We start from the raw sequence: 24613 nt of genomic DNA, 5'->3' as shown, positions 1-24613 counted from the left end.
CATTTTGCAGATTAGAGCTGGGCGATAATATAGTTTACATTTTGCGCGATACAATCATGCAGTGGAGATTTGCTATATATATAAATCATCCTACACGAGTAGGTATTTATGATATTTATGCGTTTATCTAGATAAAATTGGGCATACTTATATGTACAGCTTTATATAAAGAGCTGGGAATTCATATAGTTGCATTTTGCGATGATATAAACAAAATTACACAGCTGAGATTTGCTGTATAATACTGCTTTACGTGAATATAGTATAAGTTGTGCTTAAAACGCTGTACATTACATAGTGTCAGTATATGTTTACATTGTTCGCTTCACTGGAGCTAAAACAACTCTTTACACAAACGTATGAAGACTAATAAATCATGTTGGTGAAACGAGTTTGGGGAATTACAGAGAATCTTAAGTGTAAAACCAAGCTTCCAGTTTGTTGGGTAATGAATTGTAACCTCACCTTTGTTCTCTTCTGTAGTCTTGACATTTTAAGTCCTGCACTAGGGCATTGTGTGTTAGGACCTGTATTGCACACCTAGCATGAGCTCTTACACATTAGTCCTCCATGCAAGCTTTAGAAAGGAGTGTTTTGATGACACGCTGTTGGAGCTGCCGGGAGTGACGGATGGGGAGTTGCGAGACCCTTTGCGTTATGTATTATGTGTTGGTGCAGCTCATCCCGTTGGAGGTTGATGAATGGCTAAAGGTCTCGTAGCCGCATCTATCAGGGGATTAGCATTGACCTGTGAGACCTCTCCACCGGCCCCTGCCGCGCAACCAACGGCTACATTAGCATAGATAAAGACCACAGGCTCTTCAGAGGATAGCGGCATAATGTATGTGTACCTCTGTGGGAATGTCTAATTAATTTAATTTCGATGTTTTTTTTAGCTGTGAGGATGCACACCGCAGCTAATGCTAATGCTACATCTGTTGAGTGTGTTTCAGTTAGGGCTGTACGTGACTAGCTGTTGCTTTAAGCCATCAGTCGACTGGTGCACTTTATGATCTTAATTACATCTGGACATTTTCAAAATTCAAGTTAAAGTTTCAAGGTTGAGAAAGAATATTATATGTAATATTGCTAACATTGTTCTACATTACAGAGAAATACTCAACTAGAGCTGTATGAGTCTGAATAAATTGAGAATCACTATTTATTTGTTTGTTTTGTTAAATTGAGATTGTTATAAGGGTTGGGTATCGTTTTAATTTTAATTATTCCAATTCAGCTTATCGATTCCTAATTTCAATTCCAACAAGATAAATAAAAAAAACATCATTTATCATTCACATTTATTAAGTTTTTATTACCATGAACAAAAATCAAAGAACCCTTTGTCTATATTTTTTTAACCAAAGCAAAAACAACTAAATAATATAAATTTCAAGCATTATTAAATACAAGTAAACACTCAGTAATGAAAAAAAAGACAAATAAACAAATTAGCAATTGCACAAATAAACACAACTGAACAAAGATTCGAATGAAATAAACAGTGATTTAAGATTTTCAGGTACAGAAACTGTAATCAAATGTAAAATAGCACTGCACTTTATAAATAAAATATACATTACAAATAGAGTTACAAAAGTTATTCAGTCAAGGAGAGCATTTTCTCTTTGTGTTCTGCTGATTAGTGTAATTATAGAGACGGCAGCAGGAATATGAGTGCTGTCACTTTAAGAGCTGCACAGGTCCAATATACTGATACACATGTGTTTTCTTTGTGTTTACGAGGATATTTTGACATGTTTTTGTGTGTATTTGTCCATTCAAGTGCAAAAAGACGCAAAAGTCAAGTCACCTTTATTTATGTAGCACTTTTTACAATACAGATTGTTTCAAAGCAGCTTTACAGTGATAGCAGGGAAATAATGCAGGTAAGTTTGCAGATCTCAGTTCAGTATCGCGCTCTCTGTACAGGCTGAGAGGTGTCTTTCTGTGAGCGCTGTGGATCTGTGCAGCAAAGAAAACGGTTTACAGTCACAAAGGACTCGATAAGAGTAATCGAAATGTGTGTGTCTTATCGAATCCCCTGTTTTTGGGGATTTTGGAACCGGTTCTCGATAGCCAACCCTAATCACAGTATCCCGAGTGTCGAGATGATTCGAGAGTCGGGTTTCTTCTCGTGGATGGCACCACATGTAAAATCTGTTGATGTGGCGCATTATTTTATGACACTCTCCTGATGTGCGGTTATGAATCATCATCATCATTGTAATAATGGCTTTGAGAAGGACCTTTATGAAACCGCCTGACAGGAAAAGAGAAATTTGTGGCGTTAGTCTTAACTCCTCAACAACAGATGCATATTTTGCAGCGTTTGTGCCTGGTAATTATTGTTCTCTGCCTTTTTTGTTTTATTGTGTTTTGATTTCTTTTTTTAAATCCAATATTTTCTTGACACAGATGCAGAAAGCCACATGGCCGTGGTGTTTAATTCATTCCCTCCCTCTTGATCGCCTCCACTTTACACAGGCTTGCCTGTCTTGCTGCTGAAGCGAGTGTGTTGATCAGCCAGACGAGCAGAAGCATGATTGCTGATTGCTCAGGGTTTTAATTATGGAAATCATGAGCTCTCAAGAATGCTCAAAGCTATTTGCTAATGGTGCAAGTCATAAAAATGGGGTATTGAATATTGTTGCACTACAAGATGTGTAACGCTTGTGGTTGAAACCTTTAACACACACTTGGAATTATATTGGATTTGAGAAGTAATTTCTGCATTATAATCGCAGACGACACAATATATTTTATTTTGGCTCAAGAGGATTATAAATTGTGTTTACAAATGTCCTTTTGAGCATCATTCTGGCAGTGTTGTGCGCGAGCTGTGAAATACTTTTTTTTTTATACAACCAATAAAATAGGCTAAATACTTATATAAAAAAATACTCAGTTTTTTTATCACTGGATACTTACAGAATAGTGTCTTTGATCAAAGACTTGATCAGCACTTTATCATAAATGCCTCCGCAACTGAACGTTTCATCAGCTCCGTGAAATTATAGGAACATTTATTTTTTTATGGATTATTTGCTATGAAACAAATTTCCCTCATGCTTTCTATTTCAAATAATATATAGTATGTGGACCTTTAGGGTCATAAATGAACACAATCATGGCTTTTTTAGACTGCGTTACACACCTCTCAGGAAGGCTTTGTGTTGCCGTTGTTGTCAGTATGGTGCATTTTCTTAAATGTAGGCTGTGCATTTGATCACTTCCACCTATTAAACATGTCAAATTCTGTTAATGAAATGTTTAAGGGTTTATTTTATGTAGTTGTTCACAGTAACCTGTTTTTTTTCCCCCTCCTGAAAATACATCCTCCGCTTGCAAAAGCTCTTAAATCGGCGCTTACAGTTGTGAAACGGGTTCATTTCACTTTGCAACTCTTCAGTTGAAAGTCATTGAGTCATTTTAATTGTGTTTTTACCCAGTCTTGGTCACATAGACGTTCCTCTGGTCTAGTTAGAAGGTGTGGTGATGCTTTAAACGCTCATGGGTTTTGTATGAAGGAAAGGATTGCTACACTAAATATATGGATCTCTGGATTAAAGCAGGCTGAAGATGAATCATTTTCTGCTGTTTTCCCAGATCAATCCTGCATATAAGGTTGTTTATAATGCTCTTTTCCTGACCTGTCACAGACCATGCTAAGAACCGAATAGTACATAATACTACTAATGACTGTGAGTCATTGAATGAATAGTTTTTTGAGTGGGACCAGGCATGTTTTAAAGCGCTGGCCGTCTGGGTCTCTGCGGTAACTAAGGGATGGCACCGGACACAAGCAGGAATGATGTTCTGGGGGACAGAAGAGGGAAAAGTGGAGGATTAGACTGCATCCAGCGGACAGGAGACCCTTCTCTTTTGTTGTGTTATCCAAAAAGCTACTTTCGTTCTGTTTATATAAAACTCATGGACTCAGAGCTGAAGCTGAAGCCGACTGTACGTTATTATGATTAACAGAACATTGATAAAAGGTACATTTGAGAGAGTAGTGTCTTCATTATTCATGTGAAATGTAATGCATTTCTTAGAGGTTAAGAAAGTTTAGTTATGTTAAGAAAGTTAAGAAATCTTCATTCCATACCATGATTTGGTATTTAAGCTTGATGAAATAAGTAGGGATACACCGAAATGAAAATCTGGATGCTCTTGGCAGAAAACCAAAAAGGCTTTTTAAAAATGTTTTGTATCTTATTTTAAATTAGCTTATTTTTGTATAATTGTATTCATATTAGATTGTTAATATTTTATTACATTTTAATTAAATTGAATCATTTTAATGATAATGAATTTATCTGAGCGGTATTTTTTCTGCTCATATTTTTGGCCGTTTGGACAGAAACCGTAAAATGCCATTTCCAGACGATAATTCTTTGTGGCCGAAATTTCGGTGCATCCTTAGATGATGATTTTATTTTTTTAGACAAAACCTTTACATAGATTCCCATGGCATTAAGTCATTTTTATAAAAGCACTTGAACACAATTGCGTATTTATTCATTAAAGGGACACTTTGGGAACTAGGCCGTGCCGGACAACATCTTTGTGGCTGAGCATCATTAGTGCTTGTCATACGGCAAAACCCATTTTAGCATAATTTTGTAATGTGCGCTTGGTTTAAATTATTTTTATTTCATTTTTGTTTATACTCCCCTGATGTAACTGAAGAGTGGACAGATGTAAATAACATGGCTTAATACAGTTGAAAAGATTACAACGCCATGGCCAGATTTCAGCGATGTTCACCAGTGGCAGGTGGAGCTGGGGATGGAGGCGCAGTTTAAATGATATAAATGAATATATTCCGTATGAATGATGAACTGGGGCTCATGAATGGGACTGAATTTAAAGGACCACTGCAACAAGTGTGTAAACCGGACTGGCTCACGTCAGATCAGGGTTGACTAATGTGGCCTGTCTGGACTAATGCCACACTTAATGTTTTAAAACACAAATAATCCGATTTAAAACCAAATGTTGTTTCAGTAGTTTATCGACAAGCCATTAACCAGGCGTAGTCCACACTGCAACTGGTGCTCCTCCAGTCCCAGTCAAACCAGCGGATCAAGGGTTTGCTTGTGTGCAGGAGCCGTGAATAAACACTTTCCACTCAGAGTAAACATGTGGCATAATTAGTTTAGTTATCAGTATAACATAATAATATAGCACGTACATTCCTCATCTCTGAGAGTAATTCAACTCTAACAGAGCACCTGTTGTGAAACTGCATCCACTCCAGATAATAGTTTTTTTAATAATTGTGGTTTGTGAATTTAACATGACAGCAATTGGAGGAGCCCGTCAAAAAAATTAAGCAAAATGTTAATGTGCAAATTAACCAATGGCATTAGTCGAACAAATGAAGGTTGACTGTCTACGTTTATAGATCATAATAAGTGACCGCATGTGTCGGACACGCTCATGAAAATCACATGGATGTTTTGGATTAGTTATCATTTTCATTTTTTCCAATTTTTTCGTCTTTTTGAGACTTAAATGTGGGTCGTATCAATATTGTACAGGGCTTGACGCTTTATTTTCTACAAGGAACATTTGTGCTCCTAAGATTAAATTTCAAAATGTACATTTAAAAAAAACTTTTGGATTGCAATGAAATGATCAAATGATGTGTTTTTCGTCAATGAAAGGATACAGGGAGACGTTTACAAGCAAAAGTACACTAGGTTTTTCAATATTTCTGCTTCAAACTATTTAAATTATGTAATAATGTATACGCACATACTGTAATAAACAGGTTATTGTGCCAATACTAGTAAAATCTTGAATAATAATGTTCTTTTCTTCCTGTGACGGCAGCACAGATAAAGCTACACGAGTTTACGTCGAATTAAGTTCTTAAAAACAACTTATTCCAATATAAACTCCATGAAGTAAACATCGTCATAATTCATCCACAGTAAATCATAAGCAATCTAGTGGCATAAATGCACGGTATTCGTTGATTACGCACTGCTTTGAAACGCGGATGTGTTTTACTTTGAAACGTCCAGCGCTCATTAATGTAATAAAATCATAGCCTTTTGAAGTTTAATAATCATATTAAGTGTTATCGCTATTCCTGTTTTTTCACATCCTATCTTAAAATGATGAAGATATTTGTTGTGCCTTTTATTTTTGTGACTTTAAATACATTTTTTTGACTTTTTAAGAACCCACGGGCACTTTTTAGTTGCACACGTTAAATACATTAACATTAAATACATTTTATATTTACATTTTGTAGTTCCACGCATCTCAGTTTAGATGCGAGTGCAACACCCGCGCTGTTGAGACGTGTTATGAACATTGTACAGTCCATGTTTGGAAGAGCAAGCGCTGTCCGTAAATGAGAGATCCAGCTGCTCGTGTCTTTGTTTCGCTCAGTTTTGGATGCAGCTTTACATCTCATTTGTGCTTCACTTGCTATGCATGCATGTATGCATTCTTTATTTTCTCCCATCTTGGGCCTGGCAATTGAAAATAAATTAACATTCCAGCTCTTTTATGTCCTCCTCCTTTAAGCCTGTCAAGAATACTTGGAGGCGAACCCTGAGAGGTCAAGCGACACTCACTAGTTGTCAATCTTCCTGGTTGACCCGCCCACCCTTTTCTCTTTCTTTTCCATTCTCCTCTGTCCCGTTCATTCAGTTCCAGCGCGTCTTAGAAACCGGGACTCTTGGGCATTCTTTCGGCGCTCTTCTTTCCAGCCTGAGACGGGAAGCTCTGGGATGAATGTCACATTCACAAACACGGCCATATTTGATCTGAAGTCCTCCTGCCTGCCACCTATTCAATCTAAGAGCGCTGCTTTGATAAAAATGTCTTATTAATGTAATATGGAAAGTTAATCTAAATGGCTAATGGCCCCTCAGGATTGTCCTAGATTCCTGCATTATCATGGTTTGGCGACTCAAATGGGTTATTTTATCTGTAATTTCCAGCATAGTCGAATAGCATTGAATCATGAGGTTTGGTTTGTCTGGTTTCTTGTGCGGAAGTGGATTGCAGATCTCTCCTTCATGCTCAGAAAAGCCTCAGTCAGGAATGGCGTAAAGCTCTCCAATGCTAATCGCTTAATCCTTTTATTTCAAGTCAGGACAAATCCAGTCCGAAATCTGCCAAACAAAGTGGTGTTTATGGGGATGATAACCGTTGGCTCCTGCATGTTTCTCAGCGGTGTGTGTGTGAGGGTCCGCACACACTGAGGACGTTTCGCAGCGGTGTGTGTGTGAGGGTCTGCACACACTGAGGACGTTTCTCAGCGGTGTGTGTGTGAGGGTCCGCACACACTGAGGACGTTTCGCAGCGGTGTGTGTGTGAGGGTCTGCACACACTGAGGACGTTTCGCAGCGGTGTGTGTGAGGGTCCGCACACACTGAGGACGTTTCTCAGCGGTGTGTGTGTGAGGGTCTGCACACACTGAGGACGTTTCTCAGCGGTGTGTGTGTGAGGGTCTGCACACACTGAGGATGTTTCGCAGCGGTGTGTGTGTGAGGGTCCGCAGACTCCGCACACACTGAGGATGTTTCGCAGCGGTGTGTGTGTGAGGGTCCGCACACACTGAGGATGTTTCGCAGCGGTGTGTGTGTGAGGGTCCGCACACACTGAGGATGTTTCTCAGCGGTGTGTGTGTGAGGGTCCGCACACACTGAGGATGTTTCGCAGCGGTGTGTGTGAGGGTCCGCACACACTGAGGATGTTTCTCAGCGGTGTGTGTGTGAGGGTCTGCACACACTGAGGACGTTTCTCAGCGGTGTGTGTGTGAGGGTCTGCACACACTGAGGATGTTTCGCAGCGGTGTGTGTGTGAGGGTCTGCACACACTGAGGACGTTTCTCAGCGGTGTGTGTGTGAGGGTCTGCACACACTGAGGATGTTTCGCAGCGGTGTGTGTGTGAGGGTCCGCACACACTGAGGACGTTTCTCAGCGGTGTGTGTGTGAGGGTCTGCACACACTGAGGACGTTTCTCAGCGGTGTGTGTGTGAGGGTCTGCACACACTGAGGATGTTTCGCAGCGGTGTGTGTGTGAGGGTCCGCACACACTGAGGATGTTTCGCAGCGGTGTGTGTGTGAGGGTCCGCACACACTGAGGATGTTTCTCAGCGGTGTGTGTGTGAGGGTCCGCACACACTGAGGATGTTTCGCAGCGGTGTGTGTGTGAGGGTCCGCACACACTGAGGATGTTTCTCAGCGGTGTGTGTGTGAGGGTCTGCACACACTGAGGATGTTTCGCAGCGGTGTGTGTGTGAGGGTCCGCACACACTGAGGATGTTTCGCAGCGGTGTGTGTGTGAGGGTCCGCACACACTGAGGATGTTTCGCAGCGGTGTGTGTGTGAGGGTCTGCACACACTGAGGACGTTTCGCAGCGGTGTGTGTGTGAGGGTCCGCACACACTGAGGATGTTTCTCAGCGGTGTGTGTGTGAGGGTCCGCACACACTGAGGATGTTTCTCAGCGGTGTGTGTGTGAGGGTCTGCACACACTGAGGATGTTTCTCAGCGGTGTGTGTGTGAGGGTCCGCACACACTGAGGATGTTTCTCAGCGGTGTGTGTGTGAGGGTCTGCACACACTGAGGACGTTTCTCAGCGGTGTGTGTGTGAGGGTCTGCACACACTGAGGATGTTTCTCAGCGGTGTGTGTGTGAGGGTCCGCACACACTGAGGACGTTTCGTAGAGCGTCCGCTGTGTGTCGGGATCTCTCAGCTGCTTAAAAATACTCCCAACTCGGCGATTCGCTCTTTCTCTGGGATGTTTGCTAATCCCATAATGCAGAGCGCTAAATGATTTCCCCACCTGAATGCTCATCAGAGATAAGGCTGATTAGCTTTGAATGATTAAGCCGTGATTCAGCTAATTTAGTGCATTAATGACAAGTAAAACACATTCAGCCTTAACCCTCCTCTAGCAGGGCTGCTCGATTGGGGAATCACAAGCGGGATTATTTTGGCTGATATTGAAATCATTATTATTTAATACCAATATTTGTGGACGATATGATCAAACTCTTGTTTCACAAGTAATGTTAGACATGAGTGAAATTCACAATTAACAGAACAATTAGAAAAAAAAACGAATACTAGGTTAACTTAAAATGTCCTCAAATAATTAACATTTAGCGAGGAACACAAGCTCACGGCAGGAACGTGCACTGGAAGGAATGCAGCACATTTTAATGGTTAATTGTGTTGTTTTCATAATTAGTGGAGACCTAGTTAGGGCTCTGTGATGACAAAGAAATAATATGGCTATTTTTTGTGATTTTGTCGATAGCGATGACCAGACTGTATTTTTGGCTGAGTGTGTTTTTGTGCTGGTACTTTGGCAGGTTTAGCACTGCCGTAGAGTAGACAGATGACTCTTATAGGTTTTGCTATTCATATTTTGAGAAGTGTTTAGTTCGTAGCAGTGACATTACATTTTCCAATAATTTTAAATAGATTTTATTTCAGATTTTTTACCTTTTATCTGCATTTTTACCTTTGTATGGGCATTTATTACCTTTTTCTTACCTAATTACATGTAGCCTATGCATCATTTATTATGTCAAATTATTACATTTAATCAATACATTTAATTAGAATAATAAGAGACTGTAGGGCTGTTTCCAGTCAAATGAAATCAGGATCAGCACAATGCATGTTTGCAGAGGAAACAGAAGTGGCATTTACAGATCAGAGGGACATGTGTGCGTCTATACTGCTGTTACAAATGCAGAAATAATGGTTTATGTTATCAAAATAAACATTGAAATGATTTTAAAATTGGAAAGATACTTTTTAAATATGAAACTAAAACCGCCAGTAGGTGGTGGCAAGTCACTGGTAATGAGCGAATCATTGACTCATTCATTCAACCGGACTGATTCATTCAGTAATGAAACGCCGCTGAAATAGCAAAAATAGGCAATATTGTGTCTAAAATTTAACTCACTTAATTGTTTATTAAACTGTTGTATAAAACCAATATCGCATTTGCAATCGTGCTGATATTTGTAAAGAAAGCACTCTTTGTGTGATTGCTTAAATCATATGATATAAATATAGCCTAAAAGATCGGGATATTTTTACCATATTTTAATGTCTGATTGCACATCGTTAAAACACTGCGGATATTATGGTAGACGATATATATCCATATATACAGCCTGTTCTCATGTAAATGCGTCTCTATAGCATGCATTGTGTATTATCGTCCAATTTATACGCGAAAATGAGTTTTTACGTGCATATGATACGCAGTTTTCGCGTGCATTTGATACGCAGTTCATTTGCGTGTAATACACACACACCCCACACCACTACTAAACCTACCCTAACCAACCCATGCGTATCCTATGCACATAACTCATTTTCGCGTATAAATTACACGATATAAACACACTGCGTGCTATAGAGACGCATTTAGTGTGATCGGGTTGATATATCGCACATCTATACCTCTAGGTGCTTCAAAGTTTGCTGTGTTATTATTCAGTGTTCAATTTTCCCCTGCTAATTATTTAACAATAAATGTGCTTGGACAATCTGAGTGTTTGATATTTAAAACAACACACAAAAACTATTTTGTGCAATGTCCAAATGTCTGATCTTACATCTGCGACGGAAAGGACTTTTCCTATAGCTGGATTTGTGATGAAACATAATTAAATTTTGTCTGCTCTATGCAACGTTTTGTTCACACTCTTTCTTTCTTTCTCTTTCCAAATGCGTCCGTAGAGCTGAGGAAATGTTTTATATGTAGGTTCATTATAAAATAATCAGTGCACTTGATGGCGAGGAAGGCTTTGATGAAGCACACTTCAAAGTGCAACTTTCCACAGGATTCCCTGCGTCCGATGTGAACGCGGAGCCGGGCATTATGCAGATGTTCTGGGAAGATGAAAGTATTGTTTAGTTTGTGGGTGTGTGTGTGTGTGTGCTCAGGTAGCCTACATGTCAGTGGAAATGAATCTGTAGACTAAGTGAGCGTGACATGTCATCTGTCTTCAACACATTTGACACTGTGTGTTATAAGGACCCCAAGGTCTCAGATTTTGCCTTTTGTCACTGCTGGAAAAGAGTCTGTGTATATGAAATAACAGGAAAATAAATAATATATGAAATAACAGGAAAAAGCCAACACAACAGATGATTTTAGGTTATCACCTGAACCTGTTGCTATAGTAATTCTGATGTACCTCATGCAGGGTCAGTGAGAGATCTGCCTGTAATCGTCATAAATGCTGTGAAAATTAGATGTAGATTAGATATGTGAATGCAAAGTTCGTTGGCAGCTTCTCTTGAGTTGAAATGCATTGTACACTGCTGTAGTCACAAATGTATTCGGTGTAGAATTCAAATGCGTCGGCTGTGTTTTGTGGTTATGATTAGCTTTATGCTAGAGGTGTGAATCTTCACTTCCCTCACGAGTCAATTTGATTATGGGTAACGATATTTTTATTAATAACTACTATATTAATAATCACAATATATCCAAGCTCTTTTTGTTGTTTTATCTTTTGTTATTAAAAACATAGATGCAAACAACAATCATTAGAACACATACAATATAAGAAACAAGCAGTCAGAAATAATACAGGTATTGAATAATCAAATGTAAAAAATAATCACTGCATAGTCTTTAGTGTATTAATTACAAAGAAATTGATTATTATTAAAACAAGTTATTCAGTCAAGAACAGTGAGAGATTCCCTCTGTGTTATTTTATTAGGTTTATTAGGCTGCTGTCACTTTAAGACCAAATGCACAGATCTAATGTAATGTTGCACTTACACTTCAGATTTTTACTCCAAATGACACTGTTTATGTGAAGAGTCACCAAGACAGATATTTTGAAATAAATATGTTTATCTGACCTGTCAAGTGCGTTACGCTGCTCAGGAATTCTGGATCCGGGACCGCACGCTGTCTGAGTCGTCTCTGTGCGCGCTTCGGGTGTGTCGAATCTGACGCGTTGAGATCTTTCCGTGCGCTTAAGAACTGTTATTAACATCAAACACGTCCTGCACTTTATTCTCACATTCATGCATGTTCTTTGTGTAAAAGCCTAAACATCAGACGCATGTGCTTTGCTTCAGGAGGACATGCACAACTTTTCTTATTAATATATAATAAGACTAGCCTCATTCATTTACAATAAAACAGTACATTAATATGTATGATAGCCCTATTTAATAAAAAAAAGTATGTATCGAGGCAGAATCGTTCATAAAAACGATTATATTCCACAGCTGTACTTTATGCTATCTTGCTATAACTGCGACGGCATATTTACTCTGAATTATTTTTACACTGGCATATTTACACACTGGATAATTCACGACTATGTATAGTGTACTTTATAGAAAATAGATGTAAACAAGGAGGTGGTGCTTCAGAGAGCATTTGATTGGTCTGAAAAGCTGAAGTGCAGAATGATGTCATCAGATTTGTTGGTTCTTATTGGTGGTAGAGAGAGAAAGTACATTTTGAATGCATATATTTATTTTTTCTTGTTAATTATTAAGTGTTAATGTAAGATATAGAATATTGGCCAATTATTTGGCCATTAAATAATTAATACGCAGAATAAAGGGGCGGGGCCTGGTTGAGTTAGTTAGTAGTGTGTTAAACTGGAGGTTATGGTAAGGGGTGGGACTTTCCCAAACACACTCGAAGCGCTCGACCAATCACAACACACTGCTCCAGCCGACCAATCAGAGCACAGTGTGCTTTTCAGAAGGAGGGGCTTCATAGAGACAGGAACTAAACAGAGCGTTACTGACAGACTGGGAAGAGAGGTGCCGCAACAATGGAGAATATGAGGAGAATAATCAACATTCAAGCAGGAAAACCTGTTCTAGTAGAGCCTGAATACATATATTGGCCATCATTATTAGCAATAACATTAAAATAATCATTGGGTTGTCATTATCAACAAGAATCTTACTATCAGTGCCTCCTTAGGCGAGGTATACAGTACGCCAGTCCGTTATAAATGGCCTGTGATAATCTATATCAGATGTCAGCAAAGCTTCTACCGTTTCAAAGGGAATCCGAGCTCAACCTTTGTGATATAGTGTTCAGCATGGTATAAATTTATATAGCTTGATGTCGACAGTGATATGATTTCCCATTTACAACACTAATTCTTCTTTCTTCCATGTGCTTTCAGACGGAGAATGAACGGTGAAAGGTGGAGAACAGATTGCTGATGTCCACGTGACCTGCATACTGTCTAGATCTTCCTTACAATCCAAACTATTGTCCAGCATCTGGAGTTTGTCTTGAATAACCAAAATGGCTCCGTCCCTGTGGAAACGTCCCCTTGTGCATGGACTTCTGTTTACCGTGATCTGTTTGCAGTCTTCAGAAGGTAAGAGCATCTCTGGTCTTGTGTGCAATGGTGGAGGGTTCTGAGTGTAGACACTTCATCATAAAGTGACTTTTTTTAGAGATGTCCGTGAATGTGGAATACTTTTCAAGCGCACTTGGTGTTAGTTTGCTAATTTAAATAGTTCTGCTTCGATTCTGTGTGTTATTTCATAGTTCAGCACAGTGGTGTTGTCTATAGTGAAACTGTATGTAATGCTACCAGTCTTTCCCTAGTGCAGAGTACAAACTCAATTCAGTACCCGCTTTCAGACTAGACTAGTCAACTATAGATACTGCTGCTGGTAGTTGACATTGGAAAATACTAGTCGTTTACATTGATAATACTTTATTTGTATGCAAAACAATGTCTTGTTTTCTTTTGATTTTAAGGTGATATTAATTATTTTTCAGATTTTGGATCGTTAGCTGCATTTCCTGATACAGTTGCTCCTTTTTCTGCCCAACATTTCCTGACTTATCTCTATTATATTGTACCATATTCCAATAATGAAAAGCTTCAGAATCCAGCGTTTGTAGCTGTTAGCAAGGTCAACTACCAGCAGGAGTATCTATAGTTGACTAGTCTAGTCTGAAAGCGTGTACTGAATTGAGTTGAGACATTCACTGGATTTGAAGATTGGACAAACTCGAGTCCGAGAGTGAAATCAGCACTGTGCGTATTGTCCCATGGACTGACTCTTCTCATTCAGATAGTCCCATTGTTTTGGTCTTGGATGAGTCTGGTTTGGTGAAGGCTGTTCGTTCCTCTACCAAAAACGCCCATCTGTGAAACTCTGTGTTTAGTTTAGCTCTTGGTAGCTCACGTCTGTTGGGTGTATGTGACTCGGCTTTCATGAATTAGCTCTGCATTGCCTTGGGGAAAGGGTCCGCAAACACACATAAGATATGAGTTATCAATCTCACACACGGCGTCGCCTCAACACCAGTCTACAAGAAAAGCTTCTCAAAACAACATGCCTTTGCCTTTAAGATCTGGATTTTGTGCCATAGTAAATAGATTGTACATTGATTCTCTAGAAATGTCTTGCTTGTCTAACCTTCAAGAAGTTGAGAGTTTTTTCCCCCTTAAAATGCGCCGCTTTGATCAGCCAACACAGTTAATTATGTTTTGATTTAAGTTTATCTTTTATAACTTTGGGAATTGGGAGATTTGTATCTGCAGGCAACTTTTGTTTGTTTTCGTCTGTCATGCCTCTCCTAGCAACAAGGCGCATATTTCTGTGTGAGTTTGTTTTGATCTGAAGTTGAACGACTTATGAAATTATGAGAAGCTTAAAAAACAGCTAACTTTTACCATTTTTTCACACCATTAACCCCCAGCTGAGGGCTCGTTTGATTTATCTGTTGAGTACTCGAGTAGACAAAATGGTGCAAATAAAAGGATAATTCACCCAAATAATGGCAATTTTGTCATCATTTACTCACCCTCAAATTGCGCCAAACCTGTATGAATTGTTTTCTCCTGCTGAACACAAAAGATGATATTTTGAAGAATATTAAACCAAAGCGTTGACTGGCCCCATTGACTTCCATAGTATGGTGAATAAATAGGGATGCATGATATATCAGCCACCGTATTGGCTGGCTGATATATGTTCTTTTGTGATGTTATTGTTATCGGCCTGATAAGAATATTTGGCCAAATATATTAAAGCCGATAAATAATGTTTTATTTCCTTCAGCTGAGACTCTTCAGGTGCACTGTTCAACATGATGGTTTTGAATTGCTTGAAATATGATTGAAATCACATACAGTTCAGCGCAAGTCTGTCATATCGGCTACATAGAATTATTATGAAAACATCCTTATTATTGTGTGTTTGGGACATGGCTTTTAATGGTGAGACTTTTGTTTTTGTAATCAGGCTCTCAAAGTTGTATAAAAATTTGCATTTAGATTCATCGGCCCATATATCGGTTATCGGCTTTCAAACATATAGACATATCGGTTATCGGTATCGGCCAAAATTTTCATAACGGTGCATCCCTAGAAAAAAAATACTATGGAAGTCAATGGCTAACGTCAACTGTTTGGTTACTCATATTCTTCAAAATGTGTTCAACAGAAGAAAGAAACCCATACAGGTTTGTGGGAGAGTAAATGATGACAGAATTAAAAAATTTGGGTGAACTATCCCTTTAAATGCATCCCAAGCATGGTTTCATTTTATTCTTCAATATAATGCTGTAGGAAGAAGGAAATGAGTTCATTTTATTTAACAATGGTTTGTTCCAGTTATTAGGGGTGGGAAAATGTGTATTTAAGCCAGTTGTCTCTAGAAGGGAAAGAGCACTACTAGTGAACGGATTGTGTTTTGAGTGGAAAGAAACAAGGTGACTGCCAGAGAGGGATAAAATCGTCACTTTTAATACACTTTCTACAGTGTCAGACATTGTTCCATTTCATCTTGAATTATTAGGGATCATTTTAAAAGTTTGCGCATAATTTGGTGTACTTATCGAAGTGACTAATCGAACTACAGTAAGCCTGAACAATTAGTTTTAAAGCCTTCTCATTTCCTGGAACACGTCCAGTAATTGTAAATTCTACCTCTGTGTTATGAAGAGCCTTATTATAGATTACTTCTGTAATCCTTTGAGGATTATGAGCATATGCTTCATTATGAATCAGCTCCCTGCTGGAAAAACCCGCTTTACATGTGATTGCCTGTGATGTAGGGTCAGCTGGCCTATTAATATAGATTTGAGCAATGGATTAATTAATCACACATAACAATACACTTTTTAACCATAAGATTCAATATGCATTGAATATCCAAGTTAAGTATTAATCAGTAATATACCATTTTTTTCCCAATTTCTGAGGTGAAACCCATAATTTTTTACATTTATGTGTTTTTGTTGACCATTTATTAACTTATTTAGAGCATGATCAGTCTTATGAGCTTTTAATTTAAATAAACTTTACAATTGTCACAAACCCATTGCAAAAATAGTTAGTGTTGCCTTTTTTTAGAGCCAAATAACATCATATGGCAATTCTCTCTCTCCAAACAGAGCTTATTTGAAGAAGTAATTTTAGATTGATTGATTCAATACGGCACCATTGAAGTTATTATGAATGCTTCTACATCTGCATCAGTCAGAGTTTCAGAGCAGTGATTCCTCGTCCATGGAAGCAAAGATTGGTTTCGGATGATTTTGTGGCTGAATGAACCTTGATTTGAGGTTGAGGCCAGTGTTGGTCTGGTTTTTATCTGTGGGCACGACTGCTGGAGGGAAAGATCAAGAACTGAGTTTCAGCAAACCACGGCTGGACCTCAAACCCTACAAGCCCTCCTCCCTGGACAATGCATTATATCACTGTACGCTTGAGCAAAACCCTTCCCTGGTTTATGAGGCCCGAATCATTGCAAACAGCCTGTAGCCTTTCTCTGGCAGTCCTGAGGGGGAAAGAGGCCTGCCCTGTTTTATAGTCCAATACGCCAGACCAGTGTCTCCAATAAGGACACGCTGGCTTCTAAAATGACAAACTTAACAATTGAAACAAGTACAGAAATGCTTGAAGTGCTTCAGATCATTGAGTGCCTAGTGAGAATGCTTAAATATCTGAATCTTCGCAAGTAAAAGTCAGTTTTCAGGTTAAAACCAACCAAGGTTGAAGCAATGTCGCACGGCATGCGAGGACATGTTTATGTCATTTAGGTTGTGAGAGTTTCTTCACATTATTCATGAGAGGAAATGCTTCATCTAATCTCCTCTCTGCATCATGCATGAGGTCAGATAACAGCCGACTGTTGTAGTTTCAGCTCCGTTATGCTCATAACACAATTCATATTCACTGAATACAATTTGCAAATATAATCTAAACATGCTGGCTTAAAAACAACCCAACTTGCACCATTTTGGGGGCAAACTCAGGGAACCAATAGGTTGGGGAGAAATGTTCAACAGTTGTTTAAAAATTATAATACAGCTGGGTAAAAACGAATCAAAAATGGGTAAAAGTGAAAACAACGGACATAAATGTTATAGCAAATCAACAGTTATGCAAGTCAATGCAAAATATTACATTTAAGACCAAATTTGTCTTCTGAAAATAGTCCCAATATCAAATCTTATTAGATTTTTTTGCATGATAGTTGTTAGTATTATGTCTTTAAATGATACAACAGAAAAGATGCTTGACCGTTTGTTGTCAAAAGGTCATATATTAAAAGTAGAGCAACTGGTTTCTCTGGCAGCTTTGTGATGTTGATGCGTCCCTGTGTAACGGGTCTGTTGTGGATCAGTCACAGTCTGGGACCCTGTTTTGTCGGTCAGGGTTTCGTTTTGCCCTTCAGTTCCTGCAGAAGCGCTCCTGCACACATTGTTCGTATTAATGTCATTTCCAGTGGTGGACTTTATCTTTACTTTATTTCTGTACTTCACTGCAAATTTTAAGTACTGTTCTGAGTATTTTTCTTTTGGAAAACTTTAAAGAATGATACTTTTTATTCCACAAAATTTAATCAAAGTCCCCCTGTGGTGAAAATCCAGCTTTTAATGTAGTTTATATGTCTATGTGGTGTTTTTAATATACTTTCAGACAAACCATGTGTAAATTCATAAGTCGACAGCATTGCTGAGTATTTCCTCCTTAAAACTGCAGTGAACCAAAGACAGTCTCAAAAACACGGTTTGAAATCGCTGGTGTTTCTGACGTCACAAACGACCTTGTAACCAATCAGATCAACGTGTGATCGTCAACCAGTGGATCTCTGAGCTGAGTGAGTGAGTGGAGGCGGGGCTCATTTGCATATTCATAGAACCGGGCATACTAAATGACGCAAGGGTGTCGAGTTACATTCAAGATATTGTAAGACATGAGGACTTTTTTTCAATTGTAAGACATGTGGACTTTTTTTCAAGGAAGAACATTTAAATGTAATTTTGGTGATCAAAGATGATTTTTAAGGGATAAAATTGACTACAGGGGGAGTTAAAAAAAATATGTTACTCATTTTTTCAAACTGCAGTTGATTAATTTTTCTAATGAACCTGTTGAATCAGTTCACAAATGCGAATTGAACTGATATATATGTCAACAACTCCCTGATTCATTCCTCTGGTCAAAGCGAGTCTCCAGTGAACATCCGGCTCTTGAGTGTCCATGCAACTGGTGCTAATGCCACAATTTAGCATTTATTATTGTAAATTCAAATCATATTTAGGTCAAAGCTGTCAGTTGCTTGGGAATGAATCTGCTTTTTATGGATTTGGCCACTGGTACTCGAGCGATTCACATCGCGAGTGAGCAAGATCACTACATCGGAAAGACACACTGCTTATGTGATGCAAACGTGCCATGCTTTACTAACAATGCACTATGCTAAAAGTGCTTTAAGTTCATCACATAGTATTGTGCAAGGAATACGTCTTTAGCAATCATTAATCTGCCCCTATAATCATATTTTGTGTGAAAATGAATAAAAGTTGTTGGTTTTTAATTGCCTCTATCGTTCATTCCAGCTGGAAACGGTTGTGCAGAAATGTAGGTAGAGGCGTGCTTTCCCAACGAGTCTGGGTTGAAATATAAATAACTCGATTTAAAATAACACCCATTAGAACCTCGTTCATCTCTCCCGCTGCTGTAGCACTTTCAAATTATATAACTAGTATGTTTGTGTAGCATTTTCCCTAAAATATGAACACATTTTGTTCCACATGGCATCTGATATTTTAAATGCTAATAATTCATAACGTCACACTGAGCTCTAACCTATTTAAGCTCTATCCTATCTGTGTGACTGGCACATTAAACCCCTCGCTCCTCTAATATATATATGTTTTTGAAAAAGAGTTGGTGAAAATGCACAATTAATGTAGAATATGTTTTAAGATTGGATCACAAACACTCCCCTTTACTGGTCAACCTGCAACAGTGCTGGAGTAGTTTTCTTTAGTATGGTTTTATTCATATTTTGAATTGGCTTTTTATCATTTTAGTCTTCGTTAATTTGAGTTATTTACTTTTTGTCATTTTTAGTTTAGCATTGCTATTTAGGTTTGATTTATTTTTAATAAGATCTATTTTTTATTTATTTTCAGTTAATCATTTTAGTGTTTTAGCTAAAACTTATTTCAGTTTATTGCCAATTGTTTTTCAACTATAATTTTTTATATACTATAATGAACAGAAATGTTTTTAATAGTTTTATTGTTACCCAGCAAGCAATTTTGGGTTGAAAAGACGTCCAATACCCGTCCAAACGCAGCCCAGACGTCTAGGCTAAAACAAGGGAAAATTGAATAGACGTCTAAACATCGCCCAAGAATAGACTATAGTCATCAATTAGACGACAAAAAAAATGAAATGAGTGAAGAAATGAAACCTAACACCTTCTAATCACTGTTGACTTTGCTTACATGATGGAATATCAAACATCTCGCAAGTTATTTTGGCAAAAACGACATGTAACCAAATTCATGGTTATTTTGGCTAGAAGTGTGTTACTCATATCCGGACTATATCGGGTCTATCGTTAACCTAGACGCTGAAATGATGGCTATTGCATTCTGGGTATTTAATGATAATTACCCTGACCTCCAAAACACCAATAGTCTCGACCCAAATCATGATGTGAGTCACTGTGTTGGGCTTTTCTGGATGTTTCTTTGTTTTCATGATGCTTGTGTTTGGTTGACTGTGTTGTATTTGCCCTGTGGTGTATTTTTTTTTTTTTGGCACAAGTACTTTTTCTAAAGGCAAGGCTTCGTTGAACAACAGCGCTTAGAAGAAACCAGCCTTAAAAAAGACCCCCCTCACCCAATCCATCCGATTTCTTTTGTACAGTACAGTACAGTAAGCCCTGTATATTGGATTACAGGCACTTAAGAGAAGTTTGCACATTTCCCTTTTCTTCTGAAGACTCTTGGCGGCCAGTAATAAGGGAACAAAATCACAAAAAAAAGACAAGTAGGCTGGAGAAGTCCCCGCTGGGTCTACTGTGGGACTCCTCAAACTTTTCTAAAGATGACACCGCCCTCTCCCCCCTCCACCTGTTTCCCCTCGGAGGAATCCCCGTGGCGTCCGGGACACAATGGGGGCTGGTCGAGGGGGAGTGTGTTGGATTTGCATGCAGCTGTTTGCTGTCCCTAAAGCTACAAAGGCCAATACTCTTTGCATTAATAGAGGTTGACAGGCAGCAGCCAGCGCAGGAATCCTGCTGGAACCAGCCCTCGCACTCGCTCGCATTGGGTTTCTGCCCACATGGGCACTGAGCTGGGATCTTTCCTTGAGGAAAGCTGGAATGGATTGAAAAACGGTCTAGGCATTCGGATGAGTTGCACATGCCAGTGTTAGTTTTTTACTGGAGTGACATGTTTGACATGTCCTGTATTAGTTATCTATTACCATGAAATCTCTGGATTAAAAGTACCTTCCTTGTATGGCTTGAGGTTTTAAATGGCGATAGTCTGAGGTGTAGTGCGACATTCCTTTTCAAGGATGTTGATGGGAGGGATGCAACCAAAAATACTAGGGTGACATCATTGACCTAAACAGTGACTTTTAATTTAAGCACTTCTCCAATGCTGTTTTGACTCACCAGCCGCGTTTCCATTACAGATCTGCGCAAAACTTTTGCGATATTTTCTAAATGTCGATAAAAAACTATTGCGCAATGTCTGGGTTCACATTAACCGATGTAATGCGACTAAAACGCGATAATCATTCCAAAATTCATGGCGACGGATGTTGGTAGGTTTATGTATATCCCAGTAACTAGCCATATGAGTCGTAGGCGTGTTATCCAAGCATTAATGGCAAGGAAAGACCTTTATACTGTGAGCGGCTCATATGAGGAGTTTCTCCCTCATTTCTGCTTCAAGCTCTTGATAAACTGTGGCATTTTTTTGTTGTTTAGAATGGTTAAATTAAATTGTATTAATAAAAAAAAAGTATGTGTGATTAATTGAAAACATCAAACTTCAATTTAACAGCAATTTATTAAGTTAAACAAAATTACATTCTTAATGTAATTTTATTTTTACCCAGTACTGTGCAAAATGCATTGAAAAATGTTAAATTTTCTTCTCCACCGGCTGTGAGGTGAAGACAACTCCCATGATTCCTCGCTCAATCCCGGCGTCATCAAGCTACGCCTTTGTTTTGAATAGACGACCTCTAGCGGCGAAAAACATATTGTGCCTATAATTGATGTGAAAAGGGAATTGTAGGACCCCTTTAATAAAGATGTAAAATAAGTTTCTGATGTCCCCAGAGTGTGTATGCAAAGTTTTAGCTTAAAATAAGCCACATGTAATTTTATATAGCATATTAAAATGGTCACTTTTTGAGGATGAGCAAAAATGCGCCGTTTCGTGTGTGCCCCTTTAAATGCAAATGAGCTGCTGCTCCCGGCACAGGGGGCGGAGCTACAAGAGCTTGTGTGTGTGTGTGTGTGTGTGTGTGTGTGTACGTGTGTTAGCAGCTCCGACTACCTCACACAGACACGCACTGAAAATGTCAAAAACTTTTAGACTATTATGTTCAAACCAGAGTCGGACAAAGATGGAGAGACTCAAGAAGGACGTTTCTGAATGGTTAGTTGCTGATGTGGAGTTAACTGTCTTCTAGTCATTGATTAGCATATTCTGTCATGATAATCTATAAATGGCGTTCTCGGGGGCGGGGTTTATGTAAATTCTAGGGTTAGTGATGTCACTAACCCGGGAGGAAGCTCGTGTAGTCCCTACCAGCCGTTTGTTGTAGTCCTTATAAAGAGATTTCTGTAAAAGCAAATATCTCCCTTTGCTCTGAACTCTGAGCGTCGTGACTTTGCAGATGTTGTTTATGCTCAAACAGCAACATTACACACTAACTAAAGTTAGAAAAGTGAACTCATAATCAACCACGCCTTTAAGTAAAGTATATTTTCAGTTTTAGTTTTTGGGCGAAATGCAAACATTAATTTCGGATTCTGTGTTTTAAGACTTGTGCATCACTTGTTGATAGATTTGTATATAATTGAGAGTGGTCCTGGCTGTGCAAAAGCAGGGTAAAACTGGCGAGCAGTGACGGAGGACACACACGAAAATGACTTTCCCAGCCGCTGACCAGAATTCCTGAGACAATCCCGTGTCGGCAAGAAGAATGAGATCACGGCCAATTGCAATCCAGGTGGAGCTGTTGCCATGGCAACACAATCGAGCGTTCCATGTGATGTATCATTTATGGCTCAGGGTTCCCCGTTAACATGATTTAGCTGAGATAAAGAAGCACATGCGTTGGCAGGCTTGTTGCGGCTCCTCTTCCCAGCTCAGATGTAAATCTGGACGCTGTTGGCAGTGCTGTGCTGAGACCAAGGGGAATTTGAAAAGCTTGGAAATAAACCGTTCCTCTGGAGAGCCGGCGAGAGGGACAACATTTTTCAGACCTGAACATAAAGCAGGCTTGACTTACGAAAAGCAACATTGAAACTCTGCTTACTTTGCACTTTTCATCTGTGCATGTTTTTTTCCGAAGAACAACAAAAGCTCATTATCAAAAAGTGGCGTTCTCTTCATCTGAGATGACATCTGTGGATGTGATCAAGGCCACATGTGCTGGCGTTCCAATCCCACAGGACACGCGCTCTCGCCCTTCATCACTTTCAGATGTCGCTGTCATTTAACAGATCAAACCCTGCTCGAGGTGACCAGCCCGACACTGGGAACGGCTCTGCATCTGATACTGGATATAAGAGGAATTTAACAGAGAGAAATTATGCTTTTCTGTCTTTGACAAACACCAACACGTTCTCTTGAAATGAGGTGAAACATGCCATGCATGTGTTTGTAATATTTACAGTTGTGCATTCATTTTTATTATAATTACCCCAATGTTTGGAGTTCTTGATGTTTTTGTAAAGGGTTCAGTTCCAGTATATGACTGTTTTTTTTTTTTTATGGAATATCACACAATTTCACAATTTAATTTGACCAGTTAATCTCTGTTGCGCAGCACTTTTTTTGGTCCAAAAAATGAAGAGAGTTAATTTGGTGGCGTTTATTAAAAGTGTAAAGTCCCCCTGTGGTGAAAATCAAGCTTTTAATGTTGTTTATATGTTTATGTGGTGTGTATAATATGATTTTAAGACAAACCATGTGTACTAAATTCATAAGTCTGAGCATTGCTGAGTATTTTCTGCTTAAAACTGCAGTGAACCAAAGACAGTCTCAAAAACACGGTTTGAAATCGCTGGTGTTTCTGACGTCACAAATGACCTTGTAACCAATCAGATCAACGAGTGATCGTCAACCAGTGGATCTCTGAGCTGAGTGAGTGAGTGGAGGCGGGGCTCGTTTGCATATTCATAGAACCACGCATACTAAATGAGGCGAGGGTGTCGAGTTACATTCAAGATATGTTAAAGGGATACTCCACTTTTTTTGGAAATAGGCTCATTTTACAACTCCCCCAGAGTTAAACTGTTGAGTTTTACCGTTTTTGAATCCATTCAGCCGATCTCCGGTTCTGGCGGTACCACTTTTAGCATAGCTTAGCATACATCATTGAAGTGGACAAGACCATTAGCAGTTCTCGTTAAAAAATGACCAAAGTGTTTCGATATTTTTCCTATTTAAAACTTGACTCTTCTGTAGTTACATCGTGCACTAAGACCGACGGAAAATGTAAAGTTGCGATTTTCTAGGCTGATATGGCTAGGAACTATACTCTCATTCCTGCGTAATAATCAAGAAACTTTACTGCCGTATCATGAGAGCAGCAGGCGTAATGATATGACGCAGCGCCTGAAAATAGGCTACCTTCCGTCAACATAACCAACGTTACCGAGCTGGGGACTATTTTCAGGCGCTGCGTCATATCATTACGCCTGCTGCTCTCAGGGTACGGCAGTAAAGTTTCTTGATTATTACGCAGGAATGAGAGTATAGTTCCTAGCCATATCAGCCTAGAAAATCGCAACTTTACATTTTCCGTCGGTCTTAGTGCACGATGTAACTACAGAAGAGTCAAGTTTTAAATAGGAAAAATATCGAAACACTTTGGTCATTTTTTAACGAGAACTGCTAATGGTCTTGTCCACTTAAATGATGTATGCTAAGCTATGCTAAAAGTGGTACCGCCAGAACCGGAGATCGGCTGAATGGATTCAAAAACGGTAAAACTCAACAGTTTAACTCTGGGGGAGTTGTAAAATGAGCCTATTTCCAAAAAAAGTGGAGTATCCCTTTAAGGCATGAAGACTTAAAAAAAAAAAAAAACTT

At 39.1% G+C, this 24613-nt stretch overlaps 1 protein-coding gene across 9 annotated transcripts in view; it reads left to right on the top strand.

Moving 5' to 3' along the window:
- The window catches only part of LOC130100417 (adhesion G protein-coupled receptor L2-like), a 125678-nt gene that overhangs the window by 7709 nt on the left and 93356 nt on the right, over window positions 1-24613 (top strand). For all 9 annotated transcript variants that reach the window (XM_056265884.1, XM_056265876.1, XM_056265890.1 and 6 more), the window contains exon 2: window positions 13179-13379. In XM_056265884.1, coding sequence (XP_056121859.1) covers window positions 13304-13379 — 76 coding nt within the window. In that variant the 5' untranslated portion in view covers window positions 13179-13303. The remainder of the gene's footprint in view (window positions 1-13178; window positions 13380-24613) is intronic.

The sequence above is a fragment of the Rhinichthys klamathensis genome, unplaced genomic scaffold, assembly GCF_029890125.1.
Source record: "Rhinichthys klamathensis goyatoka isolate OS25496 unplaced genomic scaffold, OSU_Roscu_1.1 h1tg000011l_1, whole genome shotgun sequence".
Taxonomy (NCBI): Eukaryota; Metazoa; Chordata; class Actinopteri; order Cypriniformes; family Leuciscidae; genus Rhinichthys; species Rhinichthys klamathensis.
The sequence above is the reverse complement of the archived record's forward strand: the minus strand, read 5'-3'. Positions and strand labels throughout refer to the sequence as shown.